Source organism: Lupinus angustifolius, chromosome LG09 (assembly GCF_001865875.1).
Source record: "Lupinus angustifolius cultivar Tanjil chromosome LG09, LupAngTanjil_v1.0, whole genome shotgun sequence".
Taxonomy (NCBI): domain Eukaryota; kingdom Viridiplantae; phylum Streptophyta; class Magnoliopsida; order Fabales; family Fabaceae; genus Lupinus; species Lupinus angustifolius.
Window position 1 is genome coordinate 1,457,862 of NC_032017.1, and position 18,998 is coordinate 1,476,859.

The following is an 18,998-nucleotide window of genomic DNA, read 5'->3' on the forward strand; positions in this document are numbered from 1 at the left end:
TAGTTTTCTTTCTATCTTCTCAATGCATACCAGAGATAATAGATATTTAGGTTTGTTTATTAATTTATTTTTTCTATTTGCCTCTTATTTATAGCCTACATATATTAATAATCCTAGATTTTTAATCATATTTTATATCCTAACTTTAAATCTTAATCCTCCAAATATAAAATAAAATTATTTTTTAATATCTTATTCGGTTCGGTTCCAACGGTTCCAAAATTTACAAAACTGTGAACCGAACCGAACTTAAATGGTTCCAAATAAAAAACCGAACCGAACCTCAGAAACGAACCGAACCGCATTTTGTGGTTCGGTTCGGTTTTACGATTTAAACCGGAACCGCTTACACCCTAGTGTCAAGTATGAAAACTGGTGTTTAATCCTTTGTGACAACATTGCTAAACATTAGTAGCCAACTGAAGTACTCCTATAGAAAAAGACTAACTTGTCTGAAAAGGAAGATAAGAATATGCAATTCCCAACTTTCAAGTTCAAATGCTAATCAACAATCTTAGTTTGATTCAAAAAATCATGTTCAGTACTTCCACTCTAGTTCCATTGGGAAAGTGTAACCATAGTCATCAAGCACTCACAAGCAATGGCTAGATCCAAACCGAAAAAGTTACATATCTACATCTCTAGTTTCCGACATCTCCATTTATAGCTCATAAAGCCCAGAAAGGCTTGTGAATCCCGATAGTAGGGGTGGTGTGAGGGACTGCTTCCTTGCTAGAATCATCGTCGCCGTCATCGACGTCATCATCATCATCTCCATATTCCATCAACTTGACCAAAGTATCTGAAAAAGTTTGGCCAATAAAGAAGGCATTGTAAAGTTAAAATTACAGGGTCACAAATAGAAGCAGAAAGTAAATGCTCCATGCTACTAAGTACAGAGAACACAGAGAGTGGAGCATCAAAGAAACATTAAACAAATTTTAATTCTAACCAGGAACTGCATCAGATTTTGTCTTCGGTAAATTTAGGTGGTGGAGGCATGGCTCTTGATGGAGGTAGTGGTATTCGAGATGATGGATGGATCAACTTCTTAGGAGCTGGCATTGTCGATATATTCCTCACAACAGATTGTTCATTATATCTTGGGGGTTCCAATTGCTGCAATTGAGTTAGAGTAGAAGAAAACAAAAATCCAAACAAAACTTCTGAATCAGATATTTTACAAATTTATTCAAAGACACCAAACAAGTCATTAAGAGTTTAAGACTCTGAACTGCATACGATAGGAGGAAGAAACAAATACAGAAAACAAGATAAAAACATTATACGGACGGATAAAGAGAAAATGACGCGTTAGCGAATATACGGTCGGATAAAGAGAAAATGACGCTTTAGCGAATGGACCATTCTAACATGGTCTGCTGTCACATACAAACATACATGATAAAAGCCAGAGAAGTATTACCAATTGTCTAAATTGATAATTCACATAACTACAATGAAGGGTGTGCAGGAATCTATAGTAATAACCTATCTCCCATAAAAAGATTTGAGCATCAATACCAAAATAGGCAGAATAGAAACCTAAGTATCTTATATGAATCACCTAAAGGCAAAAAAAATTAAGTTACATGATTTATCTTATCACCTAATTAAGGAAATTGTCGATACCATTGTTTCCCAAAATTTCAGTGTCAACACCAGAATCCTTATCACCTGAAGGTTTTTCTAAGGAAGAGAAAAATAAGAATAACATCTTGGATTAGCAGAAGATAATAATAATAATAAATAATAATAAATCTAGCCCATTTATTCATTTGCAAGAATACTAAAAAGTACAATTAAAAGAAAGGGGACTTAATGATATTCCCCTTCATATATACAACACTATATTTAAAGATTATAGCAAAGAATCTGAAACTCCTCCAACCATTGAATATGAATACATATAATGCACACAAAATGGAACAACAAGGTTTCGGCAAAGACCATAACCTGTTTGTGATCATACACAAGCCTTTCTTCTATCACCTCCTATTGGGATATTGCAACCCTCTTTGATGTCCCCCAAAGAAATCAAAAAAGTAATTTTCTAAATCATCAGAACTGTATTTAATGTGTCTCTCACTTATCTGACTTTTATGATTTTCAATAAATAACCTATAAGCTGGGACTACTTGGAGGGATATAAAAATCCTCAAGTCGTCACAAAGCTGAGCATCGGGGATAAGCCAAGCCGTTTGGATCGTGTAAATATTCTCAAAGGCAATGTAGAAGCTCTTTAGCCTCTCCTTAAGAAGACTTTTTGAGATAGAACTTGCACTTGGAACATGAACTCCCTCATCCTTAAGCAAGTTGAGAATGGGACTCCAACTAGCCCTATTATAGTGCCTTGCTTGCTGCTGAAACTTCCAGTTGCACTTTTGAATCCACTCATCTCCAAATATGCACCTTAGTTCGGACCCCATAACCTTTTCAGCCAAATACTGTAGGTTATTCATCAAGAAAAAGTGCTTCAAGGGAGTCTCGTTGTATAACTTGGACTTGCCCTCAAGGTTGGATTCCAAGTTTGAAGCAAATGATCTGATGTGACGGGCCATTTTGGAAACTGTACCCGGAGATCCTGGGCTTTTGCTATTCACTTCAGTACCTGGGCTCATGTCGGGTGATGGGGAAATCATGTCCTCTTCTTCTTGGTCCTTCAGAAGTAGATTAAGTTTTTCGCTGTAGTTAGTTAGATTCCTAAGGTAATTCATAACATATTCGGTCAATGGGTGAATCCCACCGCCAACGAAAGCCGTTGATGAGGCATTTGATGCGATGTCATTTCCAAATTCAAGAAATGTTGCCCTCGCGCATTTGCCTAATCTCTTAAGAACCTCATGACATTCAATTTTCACAGAAGAGCCAACCTCATCTGAATACAAGGCATCAATGTCTGGCATAAGGTTTGCTAGAACTTCATACATTTCAAGAAAAAGGAACAATTTATCAGGTTTGTGAGGACCAACAGACATAGCTTCGCCGAAATTCAGAAGCTGCAATATTGAAGCCTTTGATACATCAACAAAACAAACTATACTAACAGGTTCACCCTCCCCAAAAATCCGCTCACTAAGCGATCTCTCACTTGCAAGATACACCCTAACAAAGAGTTTCATAGCCCAAACCCATCTTTTGACTTTGGAACTCAAAGTACCCCACTCCATCGTGAAGACATCCTCGATACTCAACCTTTCCATTTCAAGATTAAAGAGGCACTCATCTAAAGCATGCCTTCGGACAATAGTATAAGCATGGGAACATTCCTGGACATAATTAGAGGCAAACAGTAAGTTTGCAATACACCTGAGATCTAGGATCACATCCGGATGCACTAAATCAATGATATGCTCCTCTGCGGCTCCGCTAACACTATCTTCTTGAAGTGATTCATCAATTGTTTCATCACCTAAAGAAAATATAGAGTTCTCATCAACAACATCTTCTTGACTGGATCGGGAAGACACATATTCAGGTTCAAAAGGTTGCCTATTCTGGAAAAGCAAGTTTCTGAACTCTTCTTCAAGCCTCGCCATAGCTTTTTGAAGAAGCGTATACGCCCTCGACAAATACACTTTGTCCTCATTATTCAAATGAAAACTCTCCAACTTCTCAATGAATTGGCGGGCATTATTAGCAGCATTCAGATACTCACATGTTTCTTTAGGTCCCAAATCCCAGATCATAGACTGATCTTCCTCCCATCTCCGTACTGTCTTCTCAATGTCACCGAGCGGATCTTCGATGGCATTAACAACATCCTCCTCCTTCGCTGCCGCCTCCTGATCTTCCTCCTCACCCGCTTGTCCTTCCTTCCCCTCCTCCTTCTCATTGGATACGTTTATAGAGAACATCTGGAAGCCGAGATCTGCAAGAATTTTCTTGGCATCACTAGTTAGGTTTTTATTTGACCCTAATGCCTTCGCAACATATCTTGCTGTAGCAATTAAGTTCTCCTCAGTTTCTAGCTCAGGAATCACAAGCTCACTCTCCTCAATAGCCATAGAGAAGTAGACTCCAAAAACAACAATAACCAAAAAACAAGTTCAAACCTTTTCCAGTCCAAAGTCAAAATTGAACTGAACCCAGATAACAATTCCCACTTCCTTCTCTAGAATCTTCCTTCTCTATGAACTACCAAAACTAGTCTAACCACAATCACCATCAAGATGAAAAACCTTGTTATGCCTGCATAAACCCAAACAAAAAACAATAAACTAGTTACCAAAGAGGCAGAACAAAATCAATTACACATATAGCATGCAAGGTTTTAAATCTGGGTCCACGGCCTCGATAGATATCCATGTGTCAAGGTTCCCGGAGTTGCCCGGCAACCACAATTGTGACCGCATCGACCAGAAATAACCACAATTGTGACCGCATCGACCAGAAATAACCACAATTGTCCAAAACCTTATGATTTATCAAACTGCTACCAAAACCTTTATTTAAAATCTAGCAAGCCTAATAAGAAGGAGCAATTAAAAGCTTACCAGTGCCACGTGGATATGAGGATTTGAGTTTTGTTGAACACAGAAAAAACAAGACTTGCTTTAAACAAGATCTGCAACTGCAAGAACAATTGAAGAAACAAAAGACACTGTACAATGAATTTGACTTTTATAAGGAAGACAAGGTCGCATTTTGTGTAAGGAAAAGTTAGAAGCTTCTTAAAGCTATTAATTAATATAAGAGAAAAATGTGAGTAAGATTGAACTAAGTAGACAAAATAAAAAACATAAAATAATGAAGGTGTGGCTGCCATTTCTATGACCATTCTCAACCTCAGTTCAAAGGTTGCAAACTTTTTGTCAAAACTAGTACAAGACCCGTGCCAAGGGTACCCGGTAATAATATTAAAAATGAATTTAATTAAAAAATGATAATATAATTTGTTAATAAAAATATTATGGATTGTTACTTCATAAAAGATAATTTCTATATGTTTTATTGTTGAAATAAAGTTTTTAATGAATGAGATGATGTTGAACATTTATGTTAAATAAATAAATAATTGTTTTGAAGAAAAGTTTGGAATAGATGTAAATTAAGTTTTAGAATATATGTTACAAATTTTGGAAAACATATTTATAAACCATATTTGTTGTTATCTTTAGGCTTTGTTTGAGAGTGGAGTTTTGGAGGGGAATGGATGAGTTTGGAAAGTCTTCCCCTTGTCTTGGAGTTGGATGAAGGAGATAAAATAAATTCCTCGATAGTAAGAAATTGACAGTGAATCTATGCTCTCCTTTAATTGAAAAAATCACAGCAAGACTGAAGCACTGGAGCACAAGGCTTCTCAGCTATGCAGGTAGACTGCAATTGATAAGGAGTGTGCTTTTCTCCATAGCAAACTACTGGATGCAATTTCCCCCTACCAAAAAAAGTCCTTTCACACTTAGAACCCAAGTGTAGGATTTTTCTGGGGAGTGGCAGGGATGATAATAGTAGAAAAGCTCCTCTGGCTTGGATTAAGGTTTGTGACCCCAAGCAAGCTAGGGGCTTAAACATCATATCTCTCACGGACTGAAATAAGGCCACCATACTTAAGCACAAGACTGATATAATGCAATCTCTGGGCTGGTTTGAAGCTACTGTGAATGGAAATTTCAGCACTAATAGGATGTACATGGAACTTAGGGGCCTAAAACAACAGGCGAGTTGAAAGAAGATTTTCTACGGCAACACCGCAAGACCACAGGCTCACTTCACATTATGGATGGGTTGCCATGACAGGTTACCCACCAAAGATAGACTGCACAAATTTGGGATTTGGACAGATGGTAAATGTGCTTTTTGTGACCTCATGGAGTCAACTGAACATCTATTCTTTCTATGTGCCCACACGTCAAGAATATGTTCATATGTGCTAAGATGGATGGAAAATAACCACACACCGGGAGGATGAAAGGCTGAACTTTAGTGGATTGAACAACAAACAAGAGGGAAGAACATGAAATGCAAACTGATGAAGATCTCCTTTGCTGAAACTGTGTATGCAATATGGAATCTGAGGAATGTTGTCTCTTCCAGAAACAAAATAACAATTTAAACATTGACCCTAGTGTTATTAGAACAATTTGTGAAGAGTTACATTGCATAATGGGTTGAAATTGTATTGTGATAAACTCAACTCTAGTTGATTCTAGGAACCATTCTAGTCATTTGGTGTAATAGCCTGGATTGATTGATCGGCTTGTACTTAACTGTTTTGGTAATAGAATTTTCTTCTTGTTCCAAAAAAAAAAGTATCCTACTTTCAATAAAAGCATAATTAAAGTAACATTTTCGTTCATGTTTTCTGGTCATGTTCTCTTCGTAAGCCTCTACTTGTTCTCTTTTCTCTTTGGAAGCCCTTTCATATTTTTCTTTCATGTTCCCAACAATAAATTATGAATTACTAACTATATTATGATGAATTAATCTCTTAAAGGCTGATATTATCCGATTCCTCTATGTGATAATTTCATTATTATGTTTAACTGATTACTAAAATCATACGCCAAGAATTATAAATAGAATAAGTGAATCATAAAAAAAAAAGACTTACCCCTGACATTGCAATAAGAGTCAAAGGTTGTAAGTATGATTGACTTATTTGGTTTTGATGAATACAAAGACTTTAAGAAGACAATGACTATATGAAAGTTTGAAGATGAAGATAACATTACAAGCAGCATGCCAAGACTCAGAGTCATCATAGACTTAGAGAAAACTTTTATGTTTTATAGAAGTCCTAAGATGATTGCTTAGATTGAGTCTAGGTTATGTGAATCTAGGATTAAAGTCTCACAAGGCCTAAAAATAACTTACTTAAATGAGACATTTCATTCATTCATACATGATTAGATAGTGTTCATGCATTGCATTGATCATACATGATTTTATTGCATAAAATAGTACTTATTTTGAAATCATGCATTACATATACATACATCATGTATGAGGTTCATTTCATGTGAAATAAACTACCTTTTCAACTTTGTTAATCGATTACCATGAAGTGATAATCAATTTTCTAGTCATGGAATCCGATAATCGATTAAGTATTGCACAAATCGATTATTCAGAGTTCCAGTAGCTAAAGATTTTGATCTTTTGACATCAATAATCGATTATCAAGTAATAATTGATTATGTCCATTAGATATCTTGTTTTTAGCTAGTCGATAATCGTTTACCAGTTTAGATAATCGATTAGATCTAATAGAAAACTGATTTGTATAAAAACCATTTTTCTTCTCATTGGTTTAGAATGGTAGTTTTCAAAATTTCACATTTTCTTAGAATTCTCTAAGCGAAATCTTCTATTGATTAGAGTTAGTGTTTCTTTGAATTTCAAGGGAGAGAAAAGATCAATTTTTCATATTCTTTTCATTAGAGTGCATATTCACAAAACTTTGTATTAATTATCATTAGAATTTAGGATTCTTGTGAGATTTTTGTCTTTAGGTTTAGTTCCAAGTTTAGTGTTGTATTAGCACATTCAAGGTGCAAATTACTCGGATTTATTTTTCTTTAGCCAAGTCAATTGATATTTTCAAGATTATTGAGAATTAGAGTTAGAATCTAGCTCCGGTTAGGTTTTGTATCTTCACACTTTACAAAGGTCTTGGTTGGGAGTGATCAGCGGCTGGAGCTAGAGCGTGAGTAGGTGTTGAGTATCCAAAAGAGACGGGTTAGAGATCAAATCGACGTGAGAGACTCTAGGGCCAAGAAAGGTGCATTTGTAGAGTTATTGCAAGTGTGTTTGTAAGAGACATTTAATTCCATAGTAAAGAAAATCTCCCGAGATCAGAAGGAGAGGTCTGAATGTAGTTTGCAAGTGGACCCACAAACGAACCATGATAAAATTATTTGGCACACTATTATATCCTTTATCTCTTTATAATTCAATTTTACATATTTCATCATTGACTCTTTATGTTGTGTAATTGACTCTTGATCTGCACATTGTTGATTTATCATTTGATATACTGTCATTAAGTAATTTGAATCCATAAAGATTGTTTTCGATAAAACTTGTTTTTGCAAGAAACCATACCATTCAAGATTTCCAGAATCAAAATAATTGATTATTGTCTATTAATAATCAATTGTTGTATAAATAATCAATTACTCTGTGTGATAATCGATTACCCTGGACTGTGTTTGTAATATTCACAAATAACCGGGAAAGCGGCTGTAGTCAACCGCTACACCTATTCACACCCTCTAGGTGTGTTTTATTCTATGTTTATCCAACAACCCCCAATAAGAAACAAAGAAAGATTGAGGTATAATGGGATGAAGGAAGAAAATATGTGCACCAATTTTTGAATGAAAAAGGGCAGAATCCCATCCAATACTAGGTACTATGTATGGCCAATAACTCTATTCATGATATTGATAAATATATTATTCATTTATAAACATAAATGAGACCATGTATCCTTAATAACCAATTCTTCCCTATTATGGTATCAGAAATAAGAACATCAAACAGATTTGAGTATTCTTCTGAATACTAGTTAGCATGAAAGTTTCAAATCTTATAATTCTAAAACCAGTTCAATTCATATACTGAGATGTGTGGATAAAGGTTGCCAAGTAAGAACACTGGTTTTCAATCCTTTGTAACAACATTGCTAAACATTAGTAGCCAACTGAAATACTCCTGAATTGTATCTTTGTCAAAATATAAGAATATGCAATTCCCAACTTCCAAGTTCAAATGCTAATCAACAATCTTAGTTTCATCCAAAAAATCATGTTCAGTACTTCCACTCTAGTTCCATTGGGAAAGTGTAACCATAATCATCAAGCACTGACAAGCAATGGCTAGATCCAAACCGAAAAAGTTACATATCTACATCTCTAGTTCCCGACATCTCCATTTATAGCTCATAAAGCCCAGAAAGGCTTGTGAATCCCGATAGTAGGGGTGGTGTGAGGGAGTGCTTCCTTGCTAGAATCATCGTCGTCATCATCGTCATCATCATCATCTCCATATTCCATCAACTTGACCAAAGTATCTGAAAAAGGTTGCCAATAAAGAAGGCATTGTAATTGTAAATTACAGTGTCAGAAATAGAAGCAGAAAGTAAATGATCCATGTCAGTACAGAGAACACAGTGCGGAGCATCAAAGAAACATTGAAGTCAGTAAAACAAGATAATTAAAGCAGATTTTAATTCTAACCAGGAACTGCATCAGATTTTGTCTTCGGTAAAATCTTCTTGTCCTGTACTTTAATTTCAGGTGGAGCAGAAAATTTAGGTGGTGGGGGTGGTGGAGGCATGGCTCTTGATGGAGGTGGTGGTATTCCAGATGATGGCTGGATCAACTTCTTAGGAGCTGGCATAGTCGATATATTCCTCACAACAGATTGTTCATTAAATCTTGGGGGTTCCAATTGCTGCAATTGAGTTAGAGTGGAAGAAAACAAAAATCCAAACAAAACTTCTGAATCAGATATTTTACAAATTTATTCAAAGACACCAAACAAGTCATTAAGAGTTTAAGACTCTGAACTGCATACGATAGGAGGAAGAAAAAATACGGAAAACTAGATGAAAACAACATATGGTAGGATAAAGAGAAAATGACGCATTAGCAAGTGGACCATTCTAACATGGTCTACTATCACATACAAACATGCATGATAAAATCCAGAGAAGTAATGTCAATTGTGTAAATTGATAATTCACATAACTACGATGAAGGGTGTGCAGGAACCTATTGTAGTAACACATCTCCCATAAAGAGGTTTGAACATCCACACCAATCGTAGATATGATGTCAAATATAAAGATAAATAAGTCTAGGAATCTATTGGTGAGTGACGGATTTATAGGTAGAGTAGAAACCTAAGTATCTTATATGAATCACCTAAAGGCAAAAAAATTAAGTTAGATGATTTATCTTATCACCTAATTAAGGAAATTGTGAACACCAGTGTGTCCCAAAATTTCAGTGTCAACACCAGAATCCTTATCACCTGAGGGTTTTTCTAATATGTTCCCTAGGGCACATTTTAATTTACCCAAAAGGATAAGAATTCATTTGTAATTGATCCATTTATAAAAAGCATGTGCATCAATACATGTGTACTTGTCAATTTTGAATGCCAACTTACTCTTTTTGGGTAAATTTAAAATGTGCCATTGGGCACACATTAGAGAAACCCTTATCATTTTAATGTACATCACCTACAGGTTTTCAACTTTACTTGTCTTATTTTATATTTTCTCCTACTGCTAATTGTTTTCCCTCCATAAGGCTATAATCTATAAATTTGGGTCTGGTAAACCATTGAGGAAAATGGCAGTCCATTATTGCAGGCATAGAGGGGGCATGGACACATGCATGCCACAACATCTTCTGCAGCAATTTTACAAATGAAGAGAAAAATAAGAATAACATCTTGGATTAGCACACTTCTAATTCCTCCATAATTGAACCCTGTCAAACATACAAACCAACAGCCCAACAAACAGGTCCAGTGTCAGCCTATTAGCTTCATAGAAGGTCAGAGAAAATACCTGGAATATTAAGCATTAACAGTCAGCACAAGATAATAATAATAAATCGGAACAGGGCTAGAGAAGATGAGCATCACAGGAAAAATTATTTCATACTTATGTTTTCTTTATATAGAAATAAAATGATAAAGAGAGTAAAAAAACGAAGATATCAGTTTAGGATCATACGTATCCACAGATTGTTTAAATGAGTTAAAAATAAAATATGAACAATAAGGAATATATAATTGGTCTACTTTGTTTCATTTTCTCTTTATAAACTGGCAAGTTTATCTAAAAATGCAAGCTGAAAGTGAACATACAAAACCAAGCAGTGTAAGGACCACTCCCCAGGGTGTGATCAGATGAAAGGAGAGGAGAAGAAATAAGAATAATAAGGAAAGAATAAGAAATCATTTTCCATCATGGAAAAACAATGAATTCTTATCAAATGAGTCAATTAGGAGACATTTAGCTTAACCACATATTTTTGTACATATACTAGGCACTTGACCTCCCTTTCTTCCTTTCCTTTTGAAAACAAAAATCATAAAGCTAACTACATCATTAAGAAAACCGTGAACAGAGTCTAGCATCAGATTTTTCAATAGCTTGGTGGGTACGGAATCTTAATCAAAAGAAAAATCATTCTGTCATGCAATATTTGAATCACGTAAGGAAAATCCAGTCTATGTAAGGGCTTTTGAAAAAAGGAAGACAATTTCTTGGGTGGTTGATCTGTTTGCAATATGTTCTAGTTTTAAATTCTTTAAAATCTTTCTGCTCATTTAGTATGACAGAGGGCATTTTTTTCTTTGCATCCCTATAGTGCTCCTGTTTACAGCCTTCACGCCAACTTTGACGGATTCAAGTGGATGGCAGGTCACGTTTGCTTTGATGCTTTTTAAAATATTCAAATTACCAAATTCAATGAATAGATTACCAGAATCCATAGCACAGGTAAAAGAATCATATCTCATTTCCAATAAACCTAGCCCATTTATTCATTTGCAAGCATACTAAAAACTACAATTAAAAGAAAGAGATTTAATGATATCCCCCTTGATATATGCAACACTATATTTAAAGATTCTAGCAATTGCAATGACCTGATTGAGTTTTGTTGTGCTCTTCGTATCAACTGGTAATTCTTGAAACTTCCGCCTCTGAGATGGCTGTTTCTCCTTTTCAACATCAGAGCTTGTGGTTGACTTGGATTCTCCATTTAATGCTGATGGTGTGGGAGCAACTGTTGAAGCAATAGGAGGGGAGTGTCTCAGGGCAAGGGCGACTTGTTGCAAAGGTGTGGCTTGAGGATATATTCCACCATATCCAATATAGCTAGTGCCACCTGATACTAAAGGGGGAGTATAACCAATCATGTTTGCATTAGGCCCTGAGCTTAAATATCTGGCAGATTGCCCTGGGATAAGGGCAGTGGTGACACCAGGCACTCCAACAAAGGAAGCTGGAGGAACTGGTATAGGGACCATAGTTGATGACATTGAGCTAGTGGTTAGGCCTGTATTTGCCTCTAGCCTTGAACTCTGAACTTCAGCCGATAACTGCTGTGGGGGTGGAACAGCACTATAAACTTGTGGGGGTGAAATGGCAGTAGGAATCTGCTTTGGTAATGAAGGGGCACTATACACCTGCTGGGGAGGTGGAAAAGCACTGTATAACTGTTGAGGAGGTGGAACAACACTATATACCTGCTGTGGAGGTGGAACAGCACTAAAAACCTTACATGATGAAACCCTATGACAGTTAAAACGTAAGTTATTTCCAAAAACATGTACAAATCCGACATAAAGGTAATTTATCATAGTACCGAAGTACCAAAATTAAAAAAACCAAATTAGTTTAAAGAATCACAATGGCAGTAAGGGGAAATTTTCTCTACTTCCCACCCTTTGACTGCCCTCTCAAACTCAACCTCAGTTGCAAATAAAATTTAAATATAAATAGAATACAAACCATATCAAGTTGAAAATTAAAATTTTAATCAATCAACAAAGTATTCACCAAAAATATCAATCAACAAAGTCCCGAGTTCAAGTTGTCAACTAAAATAAGGATCTACAACTTTGGAAGTGCTCAAACTGTAAGCTTAAATAATTTAGTGGTCAATGGGAGAGACAGAGAGCAATAGAAAGGGAAATCACCCATAAATAGAAATAATATGTAGTCCTTCATGAGAATTTGTCATGGAAGTGAGAGGAGGGAAGCTGTTAGGCATCAGCCAGAAACCCAATACACTAGGGCATACATTGCTACCCTACATTGTAAGGACTTACACAAAACCCAAAAAACACGCTACTTCTGTAACTGTTTCATACTAACACGCCTTAATCTTCATTTAGATTTTACTTTCTTAATGAAAGAGCAAGCTATTGCAATATAAGGTAAGGATCTGATCTGACACCAGAACAAAGAGCATAGGCAACTAAGCTTTTGACCAACTTAAAATGAGATCAAATATTCCAAAAAGTTATTATTTAGCCCCCTTTTCCTGAACGTCACCAAAGCAATATTCCAAAAATTTAATGAAATATGCAAGGCAATAATAATAATTACATGGATGAAAAGTTACGTTTATTGTTAACCATGGCGTACAAGAGGGAATCAGCCAAGACTAGAAATTAGGATTTTCTAGAAAAGATTTGTTTCAACAATATAAGACCTGTCTAAGAAAGACAACATTCTGTTACTATTCCACTCCAAGGAAGAACAAAACATGGCCCACAGATCCTACACCCTATCACAGTAAAAAATTAATTACCTGGAAGCACCACACTCTACACTGATTGTATCCAAGAGATTTTCGGCCAAAAGCTTAGCATCTTCAAGACTTTTCGCATTATTACTAGACAAAAATAGGTGCAGGGGCTGTTGTCCATCTGCAACAACACAAGGAATCAAATTAGAAACCATACACATATGCTACACTGAAATGAGACCCCCTTACAGAGTTCAAAATCCAGATCACAAATGAAGAAAGTACCTTCTCCATTTGAGCATTCATTGTTTCCTGAACCACATCCTTTCACTATAACCGTTGATCCTGTTTCATTCATAATGTGATTTATATACTGGTCCTGCATTTTCAAATCCAAACCACCACCAACACCAAAACAATTTCTCCCAAATTGTATGGAGAAGTCAGAGAAAGCTTGAAACATTAGATCATCTCAACTTCATCATAAGTAATGTAAACTGCAGAAAATATTAAAATATAGAATTCTATCTAGCAGACCCAAAATAATAAAATGGTTCAGAGTATCCCAGAAGTAAACCATTAAGTAGCATAAGTTGAGATTTAGTTTTATTGATGCAAGAACAATAGAAAGTTTAGTATCTACCCTTTACTTGGGTAATTAATACTATCTAATGTAAGTTATTTGAGGAATCCTTCCCACAAGTATGCGACTCTGTATATACAAACAAACTTATGCCCTGCTCTGTTAAGGTTTTGTTCCATGCAGCAAAGGTCCTTCTGAAGTCACCAGAAGAACTCTTTGCTATCTATCTGAAGATCACTTTAATCGCTTGAGTAATATTACTATGCCATATTTAACCATAAACTACTACAATTTTCATCTATTCCCCCACTCAACTCTTGCTTAATTAACTCTAGGAAAACCAGATGTCCTAGTCATACCTAAGTATTTCCACACCATCAAACCAGAAGTTAACACACATTAGTAAGTACTCCTGGTGAATGGCTAGAATAGAAAAAGTACCAAAACAAATACAACAGATGGCTATATGACCAGATAAGAAATCATCAAATGAGACTATAGATGCCAATGGATTAAGTGAAACTTCTATCATCCTCTCAGAAAATTGTGGCAAATAATAAGTTCACATATGATACACAAATCCCCCTCCAAGAGTGAATAGAGAAATAAATTAAGTACATAAACACTTACGTTTGGTCCACGTATACGAGCGACAATGTTCAATGATGGGTCAGCTTCAAATCCCAAAAACACACATGTGCTTAGCACCTGATTCAGACTCAAATTTTACTCCTCAACACCTCATATTGCAACAAATAACATAAGCTAGTAAGGGATGAATATGAACCTTCAGTCCATTGGCCAAAGCTGACGGTGAAGTAGAAGAAATTGACTGTGAATTTTGCCCTTGTCTCAACATTTCTTCAACCATCGCAGCAGCCCGATCAACAACTAAAATTCGTTCTGCTGTCTCCTTTATCTGCAACACAATTTGATGTCACCAAAAGCAAACTAAATTATGGGATTCATTACTGTATAACATACCATTACTGTGTCATGACTCATAGTGATTACTCAAAGCTATTCATTTTTCCAGTCTATACATCTGACTGCACTACTTCATAAAGTAATGAATCCTTACCTTCATATCAAATAATGAACTACACAAAAATATCTATTTAGGTCTTATTATTTTAACTCAATCATCATGCTATATAAAAAAAGTAGCAGGCTGTTACATGAGCTCCTGCAGAGATGTGAAGATACAGTGGCTTCTCTCCATCATTTGGTGCATTAGGCAGACGATACTTCCCCCTGTAGAAAAATTAGTAATACACATTACATGCAAAAATATAGGAAACACTGAAGGACTTCAAATAGCCTTGAATGACCTACAGACCTAGTTATAACTATAGCACCAGTGCACCTCTGGATCTGCATGAAGAACAAAATTTGATCATTAGCAATAAAAGTTAAGAGAACATTGCTGTTAAAGGGATGCAGGATTGGTTGTATGCGTTGTTTTAAATTTGGACCGCGTCACCTGATGTGGCCACAATAATGCAGTTGCAGTGACCACCACAACCGCATCAAACAGTTACAGCAATTGCAATGTGACAGTGAATCACAATGATGCGGCCACAACGCAATCACATCAAATTCAAAACTATTTTTTAATCAAAAAATTCACCGCAATGACCAAAATTGCAACCACAACCACAATCTAAAACACCAACTGTATGTAACTGACCTCTTCTTGTGTCTGGCGTTTTGTCAACTTGTAACGAACAGAAGACTCTGCATCATTTATGACAATTTCACGTGCAATAATTAATTCCTCTTGTATCCTTTGCTACACGAAATTTTTTCACATAATCGAGATAAGGAAGTTGAAATATATTGAGAACACAATATAAAAAAAATCAGAGGAAAAAACATTCAGTAGCATACTGCAAATTATTTTATTTATGTAAATGCTCACCAATTATACATGTTGCACAGCATGAATGAAAACTTAAGATTATTCAACGGAAATTTGAATGAAAAGAAATATGGGATGACATAGAACACATATTTGATAAAACACTCACCATCACATAATATGGGATAAGAGTTAACAACAGCAACGACACAAGCTACTGATGACAGCCTAAAGTTCGTCTCTATAGGTGACACTACCCTATTTTTCTATGTTTTTCTCCTCTCTATAGGTGACAATGATAACTAAATAATGAGTTCTCCTCATACAATTTGCTAGACAAGTTTCCATAATCTCTATTCACACATCACTCGGACTTCTACATAGAGTTTCGGATAGTTGTATGGCTGTGCTAAAAGATAGATTCTTGTTTCTGCATAATCATAGCCTATTCCTACAATCCCGCTGCAATATTATTTCTTACAGGGCTAAATCTTTGGTTTGGTAAGAACACAAATCATCCCCTTTATTGTGTTTCTTACACCTTCAAAATTCTCCTTAACATTCCCAATACCATAATGGTATCTGCAAACACCATATAAACATTATAGGGTTTACATATCTCACCGGATTTAATTTCGGGATTGCAGCAGCAGCAGCAGTGTGTTGCTGAACTGACAAAAGAGCACTGGATATCGGAGTCACACCCGAAAACGCAATCCCACCAAGTGGTATAGAGTTGCTAAAAGGAAGTACTCCAGGGACTGCCATTCCGACCGGCATCAACGACTCAGCCGGTTGATCCCACTTTCTCTTCTTTCTGCAAAAAAACCAAAACAAATAAAAATAAACAAAGAAGACACTAAAATAAAATATCCATCAAATCCACAAAAGTGTAAAATTGTTTATAGCATTTCAATAAAAGAGTGGTTCAGTGCACAAGGCTCCAACCTATTGAGGTCCGGAGCCCTCGTAAGCGAAGAGAATGTTTCCGAGATTAAAATTAACATTTCAATGTAACCATAAAACCTCAAACATAAAGTTATTCGAATAATTCAAATTCGAAACAAAAAGATAAGTAATTGGTGGAATCAAGTATTGTGTAATGGATAGGGTTACCTCTGCCTTGTTTGCGATGCATCGTTAGACACGGACGATTCAATCGAAGAAGAAACCCTAACGCTGCTATCCTCTGTCATTGTTTAAGCGATTGTGAAAAAAGCTTTGGAAATCGAAATAAAAGAGATTACAAATAATTGATTCTCTTTTATTTTTCTTCTGTTGGTTTGTTTCGTTTTTATGTTTAGATGTGTTGATTTCGCTCTGATTTTTCTTTTGTATCTTGAAAAGCTGCTACGCCACTACGCTGCGTAGAATTAAACGACGGTGTTTAATACCAAAAGAAAATGTAGTTTATTATTATTATCATCATCTATTTATTTTATTAAAAATTAAATTGTTAATAAAAAAATATTTTTTATTCTGTGTAATAATAAGAGTAAAATTTGCTTCTTCGTAGTTGTTTGATTTATTAAAAAAATTATTCAAAAAATATTTATTTCAATTTAGTGGAACTGATAATGAAGAGAAGATATTGATCATGTACATTTTTTCGCTTTTGGCAAGAAGTTAGACACTATATGAAATATAATCGGATTATAAAAATCTCATTATATTCATTTAATGATTAAAAATAGATAAATAATTGTAAATTGAATTAATAATAAAGAGACGGTCTTTATCATAGATATTCTTCTCACTTTTAATAGGAAATTATAGACAATACAAACTATAATTAGACTATAAAAATTATATTTGAATAATATTTTTTAAATGGAATTAATAGTGAACGAATAATGTTGGTTGTAGATTTTTTCTCACTTTAAGGAAGAAGTTGGAGAAAATATGAACTATAGACTATAAAATTCTACTAAATTTGTTTTGTTTTTAATAAAAAATTGAGCTTAAGAAAGATGGTAATGATGATTATAATAAAATAAGTAGTTCAAGAATTAGATGATGTGAGTTATATTTAGAAATTTTTTTGCTTTACAAACACTTTTGTTGTTAGTTCTCCTTTTGTATTGTTTTCTTGCTTTTTAATCCTTTTTTCATGCGACCAATCATGTATTTATAGCGGGAAATTTGCAAATGTTTGAAAATAAATCAAAATTCATATTAATTAAAATAATTAAAGAAATATCCTCTCTTTTAAAATTTTAAAAATCTGATAATTAAACCAGCAATTATTGATTTTTATGTGTTAGATTCAAAAATCTGAGTTAAATATCCTTTTGTTCTGGACAGCTAAATCCCAAAAAATTATTGGAATGTGAGTAGTAGTAATTGTTTGACTCAAAGTTGTGAAACCCGAGCTGGACGTCAAACCGACAGATGTCCTGTATTAGGCTTAAGTGGTTTAAACGGTTAAACCGTCTGGTCTGACCAGATGATTTCGTACATGATTAAAATTTTTTATTTATAAATATATAGTTATATATAAATGTAAAACTTTATATAATTAATAATTATGTATAATTATATTGAAATAATACTTCTTTATCTTTTTTTGGACCGTAGTAAAACAAAATATTAGAACATTGTCCCGTTTTTTTTATTTTCAAGTGAGTCGTTTACTTCCCGGGTTAATCCGGTTTAACCGGGTTTAACACGGTCGGACTAGATTTTCTCCGGTTCAAAGCGGTCCAACTCTCATTCGGTTAAGACGACAAACTAGAGCCATTTTCAAATCCGGTCAGCGGTTAGACCGGTTGGACCGCCCGGTCCGGTTCTAACAACACTTTTGACCATATAAAAATTAAAATTGGCTGTAAATTTGAGTAGATAGATAAGTAATTGATTGTAAATGTCCATGGAGATACAAGATCTAAAAATCATGATTGTAGAGATACATGACTCGTAAAGCTTATTTGTAAATACCCAACAAGGTACATAACCTAAAGAGCTTGATTGTAATGCTCATTGAGGTATATGACCAAAAAAGTTTGATTGTAAATGCTCATCAAGGTACAAGACCTAGAAAGTTTGATTTTAAATGTTCATCGACAAAGAGAAACTGAAAAGCTTAAATATTACGTCGAGGTATAGGATCCGAAAAGCTTAAATTGTACGTCGAGGTACACAACTCGGAAAGCTTAAATTGCACGTCAAGGTACAAGGCCCAAACTAACCCATCAACTCGGAAGCCATTGTTGTATGAATTTTAAAAAAATATAAACAATATATTTGTGACTATAAAAACATTCAATAATGCTTAATGTCCTAAGTGTTGTTGAAAATAAACATTCCAAAAATGCTAATTGTACTGAGCGTT

At 35.0% G+C, this 18,998-nt stretch overlaps 2 protein-coding genes across 6 annotated transcripts; both read right to left on the reverse strand.

Moving 5' to 3' along the window:
* Window positions 421-16,987, reverse strand: LOC109356533 (protein RIK). Of its 5 annotated transcripts, none has more exons than XM_019599893.1 (12): window positions 16,784-16,986; window positions 16,292-16,484; window positions 15,497-15,598; window positions 15,146-15,180; window positions 14,985-15,060; window positions 14,594-14,725; window positions 14,437-14,514; window positions 13,509-13,602; window positions 13,287-13,404; window positions 11,614-12,262; window positions 9,183-9,399; window positions 421-802 (listed from the first exon to the last, which is right to left on the reverse strand). In XM_019599893.1, exons 1-12 carry the CDS (start codon window positions 16,861-16,863, stop codon window positions 669-671), a joined length of 1,908 nt encoding a protein of 635 aa, XP_019455438.1. In that variant the 5' UTR covers window positions 16,864-16,986; the 3' UTR covers window positions 421-668. The 5 variants fall into 5 exon arrangements, 4 of the variants coding, with proteins under 4 accessions (XP_019455438.1, XP_019455439.1, XP_019455437.1 ...); XR_002108752.1 differs by lacking the exons at window positions 421-802; window positions 9,183-9,399 and adding exons at window positions 1,561-1,677; window positions 9,982-10,525 and having other exon boundaries at window positions 16,283-16,484; window positions 16,784-16,987; XM_019599894.1 differs by lacking the exon at window positions 421-802 and adding an exon at window positions 8,537-9,016 and having other exon boundaries at window positions 16,784-16,984.
* LOC109356532 (exocyst complex component EXO70B1-like) lies at window positions 1,750-4,790 on the reverse strand. The gene is made up of 2 exons (XM_019599891.1): window positions 4,497-4,790; window positions 1,750-4,191 (listed from the first exon to the last, which is right to left on the reverse strand). The coding sequence occupies exon 2, from the start codon at window positions 4,005-4,007 to the stop codon at window positions 1,989-1,991; it is 2,019 nt and encodes a 672-aa protein (XP_019455436.1). The 5' UTR covers window positions 4,008-4,191; window positions 4,497-4,790; the 3' UTR covers window positions 1,750-1,988.

Excerpts from the sequence above, each read along its gene's own strand:
- LOC109356533 (XM_019599892.1), bottom strand. The coding sequence starts at position 16,863 with ATGACAGAGGATAGCAGCGTTAGGGTTTCTTCTTCGATTGAATCGTCC. Across the intron at positions 16,485-16,783 it reads GCATCGCAAACAAGGCAGAG|AAAGAAGAGAAAGTGGGATC; the intron begins GTAACCCTATCC and ends GTTTTTTTGCAG. Across the intron at positions 12,263-13,286 it reads GTAGAGTGTGGTGCTTCCAG|GGTTTCATCATGTAAGGTTT; the intron begins GTAATTAATTTT and ends TAACTGTCATAG.
- LOC109356532 (XM_019599891.1), bottom strand. The coding sequence starts at position 4,007 with ATGGCTATTGAGGAGAGTGAGCTTGTGATTCCTGAGCTAGAAACTGAG.